Source organism: Solea solea, chromosome 1 (assembly GCF_958295425.1).
Source record: "Solea solea chromosome 1, fSolSol10.1, whole genome shotgun sequence".
NCBI lineage: Eukaryota > Metazoa > Chordata > Actinopteri > Pleuronectiformes > Soleidae > Solea > Solea solea.
In genome coordinates this window covers 30,735,071-30,748,022 of record NC_081134.1, presented here as the reverse complement: position 1 = coordinate 30,748,022, position 12,952 = coordinate 30,735,071, and the positions used below count along the sequence as shown (strand labels likewise).

The 12,952-nt window shown below is 42.1% G+C and overlaps 1 protein-coding gene across 6 annotated transcripts in view; it reads left to right on the top strand.

Annotated features, from left to right (window-relative positions):
- dpp6a (dipeptidyl-peptidase 6a) overlaps positions 1-12,952 on the top strand; it is a 268,421-nt gene that overhangs the window by 138,166 nt on the left and 117,303 nt on the right. Inside the window, exon 1 of one of the 6 annotated variants that reach the window (XM_058632245.1) lies at positions 7,600-8,084. The exons of the other annotated variants lie outside the window; for them this stretch is intronic. Coding sequence (XP_058488228.1) covers positions 8,028-8,084 — 57 coding nt within the window. The 5' untranslated portion in view covers positions 7,600-8,027. Of the gene's footprint in view, positions 1-7,599; positions 8,085-12,952 lie in introns of those variants that run through there. 6 annotated transcript variants of the gene reach the window in all.

Genomic DNA, 12,952 nt, shown 5'->3' with positions numbered 1-12,952 from the left:
ATGGATGTGAGCGTGTGTGTGTGTGTGTCAGTGTCACCACGTGGAGACTGTGTTTTATTTATGGGGGTGTGTAAAACAAAAAAAAAAACTGAAAGACAAACACACAAATAATCATATTTAACACAGCTGCTCTGTGTTAATGAAGTCTTTCTCTCAGAACATGGCGGATTATTCTGCTCCGCCTGGATGCAGCTTACACGTCCCCGCCGTTTCAACAAGAGACTTAATCAAAAAACTTGCCATATTCCCCTTGTAATGTTGTGTGATCCCTCTCATACGTGGTGGTGTTAGCGGGTGGGGATTTAACACTTTATTTCTCAGAAATGTCTCAATTAAGAGCGACGCTGCTCACGGAAGCACTCGAGGAAACGACCGCGCGCTTTACATGAACGGTAAAAGCAATAATCTGTAACAAGACTTTGCTTTGAAATCAGAAATTGAAGCCATTTTATCTGGTCCTCATAATGTTAAAGGGCTTTGTTCAGGGGGTAAGACCTGTTTTGGGGGTTAGGGTCAGGACTGGGTTCATGTTAGGGTTAGGTTAAGGGTTAGGGTTCCTCACTTGGTCCTCATGAGGGAGAACCTGGTTTCTGAGGAACTGGTTTAAATTTAGTTTAAGATTTGAATTGTGGTTAAGTTAAGGTTTGGGTTAGGTGTATTGTGTTACCGTAATTATGTGACGGTTTGTGCTAGAGGAGAGAGTTGTAAAGAACACCTGTACATAGTTTCCAATTTGTTGGCCTGTTTTTGCGCATTGAGAGATAAATGCATTGTTTTTCTAAATAAAAATTGTTAAAACACTATTTTAACATGCAGCAAATTGTGAACAACTACCAGATATTGAAAGATATTGTGGAAAAAAAAGAAGCACAGGACATTTTCTGGTCCTTTTTATGGTTAGAATAAGTCTGACGGACATTTTAGACAGTGGGTTATTGGTGCTAAAGGGTTAATTCACCTTCTATTACAGAGTGGGATTAAATTTGACCTGTTTTTTTAATTTATTTATTTGATTTTTCTTTTACTCATAAAACTTGACAGAAACACAGTGAAGAGTAGTGTAGGGCTTTGATTTCTTCAATTGTATTTATTTATTAATTTTTTTCAATCCCAACGTCCTCTGTTGTTGGCGGAATGAGACGTGTGTCTCAGATCCAGTGTCTCAGGATCGAATTACAACATTTATCTCTGGCAATTAGTGAAAAACTGTATGTTTTTTGGGTGAAGTGGCCCTTTAACTAATGTGTACACGTGCGTGCGCGCAGCTCTTCTCCTCACCTCTCACTTTGACTGATCACCGAAGCACCAGCTCATTTTTATAAGCTTCCACTCGGTTGCTTTTTTTGATCCTTATCAATCGTATCTGTCTTCTTAGCATAAGGAGGCTGTTACTGAAAGCACTAGAGCACTCTTTTTTTTTTCTCCTTTCCTTTTTTTTTCTCATTTACCACCGACGTATTTGAGCAAAGAAAAAAAGAAATGAATCACGACGTGCCGGACTCAAACAGTGGATTGGTGCTAATTGCAGATGCCTCTTTAACAAACAATAGCAATTCTTCTTCTCATGCACATAATCATCACGACCTGGTGGCAAATGATTATGTTTTCCCGTAATTACAGAGCAATAATCAATGCCGAGCTAATACGTCGGTGTGTGTCGTGTTTTCAGATCATGGCGTGTATTGATCACGTCGGCGCTTTAATTAGGCAAAGGCACTTCCAGTTCATCGGGCTGGCAGTGAAATGATGAAGCAGACGTGATTGGATGGCTCCATTTGTTTAGGCAGGTCGGCGCCGTCACTCACTTAATCCCCCCCCTCCCTCACTTTCCAGGAACGTGTATTTAAACAGAGCTGCATTCATCACCGGCAACCTCCTGTCCATTTGTCAACATCACAGACATGAGGTTTGTACACTTGCTCTGGAGCCCGGCCACAATAAGGTTGGTTATTGTGTTCTCGGCTGCCGCAGTGCGACCACAGACTATCCGTCATCAGCCAATAGGGCTTTGGCCCAGAGTGCTTGTCATTAGTCTGGAGCTGATTGATTGGCTCTTGGGAAGTCGTTCCACTTTCATACATCACGTCCTTCACGGTAACTGCGGGGGCCTCCCGAGTTCTGTTGGAGAGGGGCGGCTAATGTGGTGCTGAGCCACAAGTGGCTGAGGCTGTGAAAAACACCAGGTGGGCTTTTCATTTCTCTTCATGCTCCACAGGCAGCACTGATGTTGGGCTTTGGTGGATTCATTTAGCATAAAAAAAAAAAAAAAACCCAAAACAAATTCTTTAAATCCAAAACATGAACCCGGCAACCTTCTGAAGAACCGAAGAAGAAAGTTGCCACAAATTGACCATCATGCAATGCATCTATTTTTAACCACTGTGTTACATAAATACTGGTGCGTTGGTTGATGTTAACCCTCTTCTGAGCGTCATGATAATCAGGCAGCCGGGGGTTTATTTTCCAAGATAACTTACAACTTTCCATATCTGGCAGTTATTCAACCGAATTACCGTACTGAGAACCTGACGTCAAAGCGGGTGACGCACTGGTGAATCTTTGTTTGTATTTCTAGACCAGGGGTCTGCAACCTGTGGCTCTAGAGCCCCTCAGTAGTGGCTCCTTGCAGCTTTGAAAAGGGTAGATCAAGGCGATAAATGAAAGTGTTTGAATATTGTGTGCGTCGCATCCAACGTCTACGTCAAAAGGCAATTTTAAAAAGCCTTGACACACTTGTGTTTGAAATAATGTAAAGCCATTCCCGACTCTTCAATGCAGTCATGTGTACATGGAGAAGAAAATCTGTCCATCTTTGGATCCACATACCTGTATTCATGCCAGGCAAGTATGTATAAAAACCTTTACCACTCAATCATCATTTCCAACTCTTAGGAGATTCAAAAGTATGAAATGCAATAAAGTCCGCTTCAGTTAGGGTTACAAGTAAACTAACTAACTAATTATTTTGTGGGTCAAATAGATTCATTTTTATCAACCTTTAATAAAGGCTGCAGACCTCTGGTCTCTGGTTCTAATAATGAGATAAGTACAAAAGAGGGTAACAGAAGGGTCAATGATTCCACTTTTGTTCCAGATAAACGTTATGAATAAAGTGATCGTGACGATGAACCCATGAATCCATAAAATTCGACCACAAAGTTTAAAATTTAACAAACAAAACAAAACCAATGTTTTTTCTTCTAATAATGACATTTCCTCAAAGCCCGTCGGCTCTTTACACAATTTTTAATTTAAGGATAAGCGCATCTCATACCTGACGTTGGTATTCCGACCAATACTGGTCAATATCACGGCAATGGATATTGGGGTAAATAAAACTAGCCCTAAATATTTAGTAAATACTTTGAACAGCCTGTAAATACCTTTACTACCAATGTGTTATTAGCAGTTTAATTGAGAAAAAGACAGAAAAAAGTCAATACTCAAGGTTATGATATTGTTTTATTATTTTAGCCTCTTTTTAGCCTTTATTCTCATATCTAAACAGTATATATACAGTATGTATATGAAAACATGGATTGACACTGGTGTCTGTATCTTCATTTTATTCGCCAATATGCTGATGACAGTCAACAATATCTGTCAGTACCCACATAAAGCACTTTTTATTTTTCCGATATTCATAGTCCCGAGAGGATAACTCTTCCCCCAACTCCACCATCATTTTGACACATTTTTCTCTTTCAGTGAAAATGTCTTGAGAATTATTGAATTGGATGTAATACACCTGTGGCCCAAAGACTACGCGAGTTGTGTTAACTCAGCATGTATTGGAAATGTGTGCGGGGGGAGGGGTTTACCCATTTCAATCTCACCTTTTCCCTAAAACATGGTGCAGCAAGTCGCTAACCTAAATATTTACCACACACACTCAGAGAGAAAGTGCCGTCCTCCGAGGGCAGCGTTCACACAAATGCAGAGAAATTGCTCGGGAAAGTGAGACTGGAAGGGAAGGTTGACAAAGTAAATAGCAAAACGGCACTTTGGCACAAAACGGCACTTGAACGTCTCCTCTGTGGACGTGTGATTTTTCCTTGGAGGCGATGTCTTTTTGAAACACAGTCTACCTTTTCCTTTTTTTTTTTTATTAGTTTGCTCCGCTGGTCATATGATGAAGCAACAACACAGACGTTTCTTTTGGGACTCGGAGGTAAATTGGCTTCACCCGCAGCTGCCACCTGATTTTAATTAACTGTGCAGCACGTTGGGCTTCAAACCTGCAATACGGCGAGTCAAACTGAGGTATTAATTAACGTTAAATACGAGTCATTTTCATGCAGTGTTTAACAGAGATTGCGTCACAAGTGTAGACTAATTAAATAGAATTTTGATTAGCAAAATAAAATAAAAAAATTTGGTTTTTTTTTTCCCCTCTTATGCTGCTGCTGCATGTATGGTCAAAAATGGTCAGAATAAACCTGGGGTTAAAGCGGCCTATGCTAGATTATACCCCGGGTATATTATGGCCTAGGCAGCTTTAACCCCTCTTCCTATGATGACACTCTGACCAATCAGTGGCCGGCAGTCTGGCGAGGTCACGCATAGCATCGCCTCAACTCACTTGGAACTTCGGCAGAGCAGGTACTAAACAAAAAAGTACCTGGTACCAGGTACTATGTTAGTTGAAACGCAACTGAAGTCGAGTTGAACTTGTGGTTAATTTGTTATGTTACACCTGGGATTATGGATTTACAACAATTTAAAAGCAATAAATTGGCAGTAGAACAGGAAATGTAAGATAATAAATAAATAAATCTATTTTTAGACCAAAGTAGTGAAGGCGTATGATGCCTCGATCCTTTATAACCAAAAAAAAACATTCCTAGCATTAGAGCTGCAACTCATGATTATTTGGCTTGGAACTTGGCTTGTAACCGGAAGGTCGCCGGTTCAAGTCCCCCCCAGGTCGAAAGGGCTGAGGTACCCCTGAGCAAGGTACCCAACCCCCATTGCTCCCTGGGAGTTACTCAGTGTGGCAGCCCACTGCTCCTAATTCTAGGATGGGTCAAAATGCAGAGAATAATTTCCCTAAGGGGATTAATAAATATTTATAAATATAAAAATATATATATTTGTTGGTTTAGCCCATACAATGTCAGCTTTTATGATTTATTTGTCAAATGGAGCGAAGAAACATTTAAGAAGCGGAAAAATCAGAGAAACTCATTTTAACTATAAAAAATAAAAAAAACACAGAATAATCCATGCTCAAAATATAGTTGACTGAGTTGAGTTAGTAATCGTTTATTAACCTAATTATCGTTGCACCTCCTTTATGGGATCAGGATAATCCAGTCCACAGGAAGCGATTGAATCCAGATCAGAAGTGGATGACATTATTATAAAACGACGTGCAAATCCTTCGTCGCTCTCATGAACAGCCCATTTTTAAAGATTGGTGCCTGGCAATGCAGTCAAATAACATGCGAATAATAAGTGAGCGCGGGCTTTGGTTTTAATCTCGTATTGACAGAAACTTTATTAAAAGCTGCTCTTTTGCTTCATCCCCTGGATCAAAACGCTGCTCCACCACTCGTGTTTCTCAAATTAAATTTAAAACACTCTCATTATTGACTCTGGGTGTTATTACGTCTCGCCGCTCCTGCATGAGAACAACATTTAATCCACTTACTGTAAACTCAGACCACTTAGTGATTTCAGCAGCTGCTGATAAAGGAGCGGAGCAGCAGCAGCTTTGCTGCTTTTCTTTCTTATTACGAGGAAGAAAATTATGGAATGCAGAAACTTTTTCATGCAGCAGGAGACGTTCCCCCCCAGCAGCTTTACTTTATCATAGTGTTTGATTCAATTAGACGGGGCTTTTATTTTGTAGTCAATAAGAATAAACAGGTTTTTTTTTTGCAACCGTGCACCAATTATTTTTTCCCCAAGGACCAAAACATATGCGGATAAAAAGTACACATTACATTTTTTTTACTTAAAAACTTAAATAATACATTTTAAATTTAAACCCCTTGCACCAGGGCTCTATAGCGCCCCGCTAAGGTGAAACGTGGAGGGAGCACGCCAAGATTAAGTTGCACCGAATTTCATGAAACTTGGTAGGAACGTGTAATAGCCCGAGACGAACAAAAAAGTCCATTGGGACCACAGCCTCAACTCAACAGGACTCATCATGACTGCGTGCAGTCCTAGTTATTATTATTTTTCAGTGTCTGCTGTCATTTTTGAGAGGATTCCCTGGCCCGTGCGTTGCTTAAGGGCTATACAGGGCCCCCCTAAGGTGAAAACAGAGGCAAAATTGGAGACTGTCCTCCAATAAAACGTGCATATAGGTTGTATGCAGGAATTATGACCTATGTTTATGTTTTCAAAACATGCGCCCCTAGCGGTTGTATACATAACAGCAACCACTTACGCCTTAGATGCCGTATCTAGTGGCTTCGCCGATGTCGGCACCGGCAGTCGGCTTAGTAGCGAGAGCGCTGCGCCGGAGCACGGTCGACAATGGTTCGGTCCCTAACTATACCATTTTTTTTATTTTTACTACCTAACCCTGTCTTTTTTGCCCTAACCCTACCCTCAGTAACATCTGTGCATATTCGAGTTGGAAAATACTACCTTTACGTCGCATTCAGGGGTTTGAAAAAAAACGACCCACAGTCACGTTTTCAGAAAACGACCTATATGTACGTTTTCAGGGGTTGAAAAAATGACCTATATGTACGCTTCAGTTGGAGGACAGGTTGCAAAATTGAGTTTGACCAAATTTCCCGAAACTTGAAGTGCAAGGAGTTCTTCTTATTTTTATGTATTATACTTATTATTCTTATCCACCAAATGAATGGCATTTCTGAGGCCTTTCCTCACAGATTTCTGTGGGGAATGTGCGTGGAAAATTGGATGTGGGAGGGGCCAATAAGGGTAAACCCCCCCCCCCCGTCCGATTTCACCCGGAACAGCACAATTATCGTATGTGGGAAAATATATGGTGCACGTGTGCAGAAGGTCAGGATGAAGAAAAAAACGGTGTGACCGTCCCAACAGGAAGGCTGCCATCTTGGATGAAACTGCCATTTATTGATGATTTTTGCGATATTTGAACAAACTTGTCCTAGAGCTTTCATTCAGTTTTTTTATTTGTTCACATACCGATATATTTACAGTAAAACAGTATTTTTATAATGATTTCCCCCTCCAAGTACGACCAGAGGAAGCTTGCGTACCACTGGTGGCACACACACCGCAGTTTGAGAACCACAAATTAAGAGAATAAGCTTTTAAAACTTCGAGTTAAAACAGGAAATTAAATTCAACATTTAAACTGAAAAGAGTATAAAGAATATTAAGTTTAAGGGGGTTTCTAAGGGTAAACGCCTGGTTTAAGGGTTTGGATTTGGCATTTAGTGGTGATGGTTAAGGATTGCATTATGTCTGTGAGTGTGCTCATGGAGACCAAAACCTGGTCCTAATGAGTCAGAAAACCTCATTTCTGAGGAAGTGGTTGAGTGTGGTTAGGTTAAGGTTAAGGTTAGGGTTCAGACATGAACTAGTGATGGTTAAGGGTTAGAGTCCTCAGAAGAACAGCTGCGCGTGTGCAGTGCGTGTGTGTGCGGAATGTTGAACGGTTCACGCAGAGTCCCGCATCCAGCGTGTAGGAGATGTGCGTCTCTCTCTCGCTCTCTCTCTCTCTCTCCTGTCTCCTCCTCCTCCTCCTCTTCTTCTCTTCCTCGCCTCAGCTGTGAGTCTTCTTGTTGTTTCACACCTTGGCCGCTGCTGCAGACGCAGCCCGCAGGAGCCGTGAATACACCGTCAATTTTTTTGTTTCATTTTTTTTTTTGTTTTCCCCCTCTTTTTGTGCACATTATTCCTCTCCTGTGTTTCCATTTGGCTGCTGCTGCTGCTGCTGCTGCTGCTGCTGCACCGGCGTCTCTTTCAATATTTGCAGTCCCCCCTCTTCTTCTTCTTCTTCTTCCTCCTCCTCTCTTCTTCTTCTTCTTCTTGCCCGGGGGAAGCAGCAGTTTCTTGCAGCTCTTTAGGGAATCATGACCACAGCGAAGGAAAGCAGTGCGCCGTCGAAATCGTCTCATCAGCAAGAACAGGTACCGACGAGCTTCACTCTCACATCATAATATCAACAGTAACCTGTGGTGCCGCGCGCAGCTCGTGTCCGTGCAGCGTTGCTGGCAGAAATACTGAATGATCCCAAGTTCATTACGGAGGACTGGGGCTGGATGTGGAAGGGGTTAAAGGAGGGGGTGAAGGTGGCAGCCCTCGTGCTCATTGGGATCGTCTCCGTTATTGCGCAGTAGTGGAGATCGCGATCCGGCGACTTTTACGCACAAGAAAATGCGTAGTTTTGTGTTTGCCCGTTTTTACGCGCCCGGTGCGCATCAGCGTCTCCTTGCAGCAGGGGAATCATGTAAAGCCTTTCAACGTGTGTGTCTGTGTGTGTGTGTAAAAAGTGTGTGTGGTCATGTCACTTGTGTGCGCACAAATGCTCCTTCCCTCAAACCTGAGATTGTGAAAACACTGTTGCGTGTCGCTGGATCTGCACTGTTTCCCCTTATTCTCATCCACTGTCAGTGAATGGGTGAGTGATGATGGAGCATGTGTGGCGTGGACCCGCCTCCACTGAGGCACAAGTGACTCACAGACTCCTCAACAACAACACGGAGCAGTGGCCTTTTTTCATGGGGGAGAATGAATAGTCTGATCAGTGGTCGTGCACAGAGAGATGAGCTAATATATATATATATATATATATATATATATATATATATACATATGTATATATATACATGTCCAATAATGACTGGATCAGATACAGTCAAATGAAAATCATAATACCATCCAGGAACTTCAGGAAACACAGGCTGTGCAGTAAGGCTGTTTAGATCATCGATTCATCGGTTTAAGTGATTTAAACCGGTTTCTCTTGATTTTCAGCTTCTTAAGTATGAGTATTTCCTGGTTTCTTTGCTCCTTATTACAAATAAGTCATTCAAACGGAGTCACTTTTGGTTTTTCGGAACGAAACGGGAACGTTTGAGGAACATCGTCACTTCCAGGTTTGAGAAACGCGGATCAATGTGTTTCCTGATTTAGAAAACGATCGACCGATTCATCGATTATGAATATAATCGTTAGCTGCGGCTCGCAAACCAACAAATGATTCCGTTTTAATGATTTCTTTGTCACAGGGTGCAAAGAAACGAGAAAACATTCACAACCGTCAATCACAGAACACGCAAACCAATGAATTGAGTGTCAAAATAATAATATAAAATAACCGCGAGCCGTGTAAAACGTAATAAATGTGGGTGTAGATAAAAGTTCAGGAATCGGCATCGAAGTGTAGATATCGATATCGCAATCAATACTCGAGTGTGTGTGTGTGTGTCCGCTGCCCTGCATCGATCACATCAGCTGTTCGGACTTTTAGTTTGTGTAAAAAAAAAAAGTAAATTAAAAGCAGAAACCTGTTGGTTATGGTTCTCTGTTGTAAACGCACAAGCCACAGACGCCACAACAACACTTTAATGACTCGTATCACTATCGTTAGATGTTGAGTTTGCGTGACGTGGCATGTTTTGAGGTTTTTTTAACGTGATCATGCTGCTGTAAGGTGACCTTGAGTGTGGAAAGAAAGAGTGCCTTAGTATTGTTGTTACTGTTTTGCTTCCTGACACAAAGAACTGGCACGGAGCCTTCTCTGATTCTGGATTTAAAAAAAGGAAAGAAGAAAAAAAAAACACCTCATTGTGCTTTGTTACTGTCAGCGTTGATGAATTACACAGCTCCTCCTACAGGAGGGAGCCAGTAAATCTGAACAATAATGCTTTACAAGCCTGTAAACGCTGTGTATTTACAGTATATATATCACCATGGCCACTCGCAGCGCTTTGCACTTGAGTTTCACACACACGCATAAAAACGCGTCCACACAACAACAACAATAATAATAATGATAATAAGAATAACGATGTGTGTTTTTCTACTTCTACTACACTCACGGCACTCACAGCTGCCGGGGCACGGCCGGTGTCTTGCCCAAGGACACTTCGGCACGACCCTCAGGGTCAGAAGGAAACACTCTCTCACCCTCTTGAGCTGTAGCAGTTTGTGGAGATGAGGAGAAACAAATAACGAGTCATTCTATTCCATACATACTCTGTTTCCCCCTCACTGTATTTGTATATAACTGAACTTAAATCTTATTTTACTATTTCAATTCATTCATTGTCTACCGCTTTATTCCGCCGTGGGTGAGCTTTTGCTGCAAGGCAACAGCGTTAGCCACTACACCGCCGCGTGGCCCTAGCAGTTTCGCATCTATTCTATTTCCGTGTCACATTTTCGTATTGTTTGAAGTCTTTTTTTATTTGTTTATTTCGTTCACATGTGTCGACCGGGGCTGCGACACAATCCGTTAATCTTTCTCGCTTATGCGAGTCATGGGGGGGGGGGGGGGGGGGGCTGAAGGTTGTGGGTTTCGATTCACGGCTCCGCTAGGCGACGTGCCGATGTGTCCTTGGGCAAGGCACTTAACCCCACGTTGCTTGTTGATGGGTGTGCAAGATGAGTGATAGAAAATGTGCTAATCTAATCTATATGCACAGAAAAAACTGTGATAAATGAAGACTTTGACTACAAAATGACGCTACAACGATGCTAAATTTGAAGGTAAAACTCTTCCGATGTTGCCGTTTGTTGCTAAAATAGTATAACATGACATAATCTCTGCGACAAAGATATGAAAGATGAGCCCTGCACATAGATGCGCTGTATGAAAGTGTGAGTGAATGAATGGGTGAATGGAAAAACTGTAGTGTAAAGCAGCTTTGAGTAGTGGTCATCAAGACTGGAAAAGTGCTATCGTTTGGAAAGTGTTGATCTGTGGTTTCCCAAACCTGGAACTGATGATGATGTTCTAGGTTTTGTTCTATGGAGCAAAGAAACTACAAAATATTCACATTTAAGAAGCTGAAAAATCACAGAAACTTGTGTTAATTATAGAAAAAACATTCAAAATAGACCCTAACAAGTGAATTTCCCCTTTGCAGTATCAAAAAAGTCTAATATATAGTAAATGATGATAATAATAATAATCTAATAGTATTCTTCTTTGACTCCACCTTAAAAACTAACAGACAAAACCACAAATAAATGAAAACAATGGACATATTTCACCAAAATCACACAATCATTACGCACTAAATGGACTTGTTGCACGTCCACGACTGTCCTAATTCTCAATAGAACAGTTTTTCCACCGTTAGTCTTTAATTTACCAGCCATAGTTAACCAGGACAGTCTCAGCAAGACATGTTTTTTACCCTTTTATTTACAATACAGACCCCAGTTTCCCAGAGTAGAAATGAAATTACAAACAATACTAAAGAAATAATCCCTGCTGAGGCCATTTTTACGAACGTTTAAATTTCCTTCTGTCATCGTCAGTGCACGAGACACAGTGTTCTTACTTCATCATAATGAGATCATAACGGGCGCAGCGTCTTATCAAACACTTCTTTTTCTCGGTTGCCTGCGACGCGTCAGCCCCGATATTCCGTTTCCACTCAGACTCTTGAACTACAGCAGACACCTTGAGAGTCATTTCCACCGTGTCTGTGTGGATCTGCGGAGCGCGCGCGCGCTCTTCCCCTGTTTCTGTTCTCGTTACCGCGCTCAGTCTGTCTGCCGCTGTCAGAACACACACTTTTATTTTTGTCAACTTTAGGAAATCTTTGCTAAAGTCTGTGACTTCAGCACTGGAGCATCTGTTCCCTGCCAGCCTCCGCGCGCCTGAGGATGACAGAGAAGGTGAGAGGGGACACTTGCACGTCTCCTGCCAAGCAGACAATCTTCCCCCCACTGTGGTGTGTCAGTCACGCTGTCGGACGCTGCAGGGAGAAGTCCGCCGCTGTGTGTCGTACAAGTTGTGCAAGCGTAGGTGTTTACAAAAGGAGTCGACGGAGTGTGATCCATGGTAATTCGCATATTTTGTCGTTATTGAGCAAAGTGACGTCAAGTATTTGCAAAATGTTCCATTTCTTATCACTGCAAATCAAATATAATAGCGTTATTTGGACAATATGGGTGATTTAACCCTTTAAAACCAAATGTATCTAAAACATTGCTTTGCATGAGCAGAATTACGCAAGGTGTTGTGCTATAGGAATAATTCCAACAGTTTCTGAAAGTCAACAGGTGGTTTATTACGGTAATTTCACAGGAAGACGTCAAATCAGCGGAAAAAATGCCTGTACCTGTTTTCAGACATTGAGACAAAAACTCAATGTTAAGGTAAAATTATCATTTTTTTTAAATCTCAAGTGGTTTACAATTATGTTTCAGAAGTTGGAACCTTGGGAGTTAAACTAGTTACTGTTACCTGTTAACCATATCCAATCATGATCTATTCTTGGTGTTGCAGCCCTGATCTCGCGTCGCTCGGACACATTTTTGACGTCGTCTTATTCGCCTGCGCTCTCTCAGCTCCATTAGGTAATTGTTGTAATTATTGAATTCCTCTGATTTGCGACGTGTTTGGTTAATTAGCGACAGGATTGGAGACGGAGATGCTGAAACACTCTCTGTATGTGGATTTCCCTGCGTTCCAGCTGGCATACGACTTCATATAGCGCACGCAGCCCTCTGTGATTACACGGCGACCTGCCGCGGCCTCCTGATTGATGGTGTGCGTGCACGGTCTATGGTCCAGGGACAGGGGATGGAGAGAGAGAGGAGAGAGAGGGGAGAGAGGGGAGAGAGAGGAGAGGTCAGCTCACTGGAGAGAGCAACAGCAGCAGTAACGGCTCCCCAGGCATCAGCCCCCAGAGAGGGAGAGAGAGAGAATCACACCACTGACTCTCATTACTGCAACAGGGCAGAGGGTCTGATGGTGTGAAAGGCTAAATTGGGGGCTCGGGCAGTAATGCATTACACTCTCTCTCACACACACACA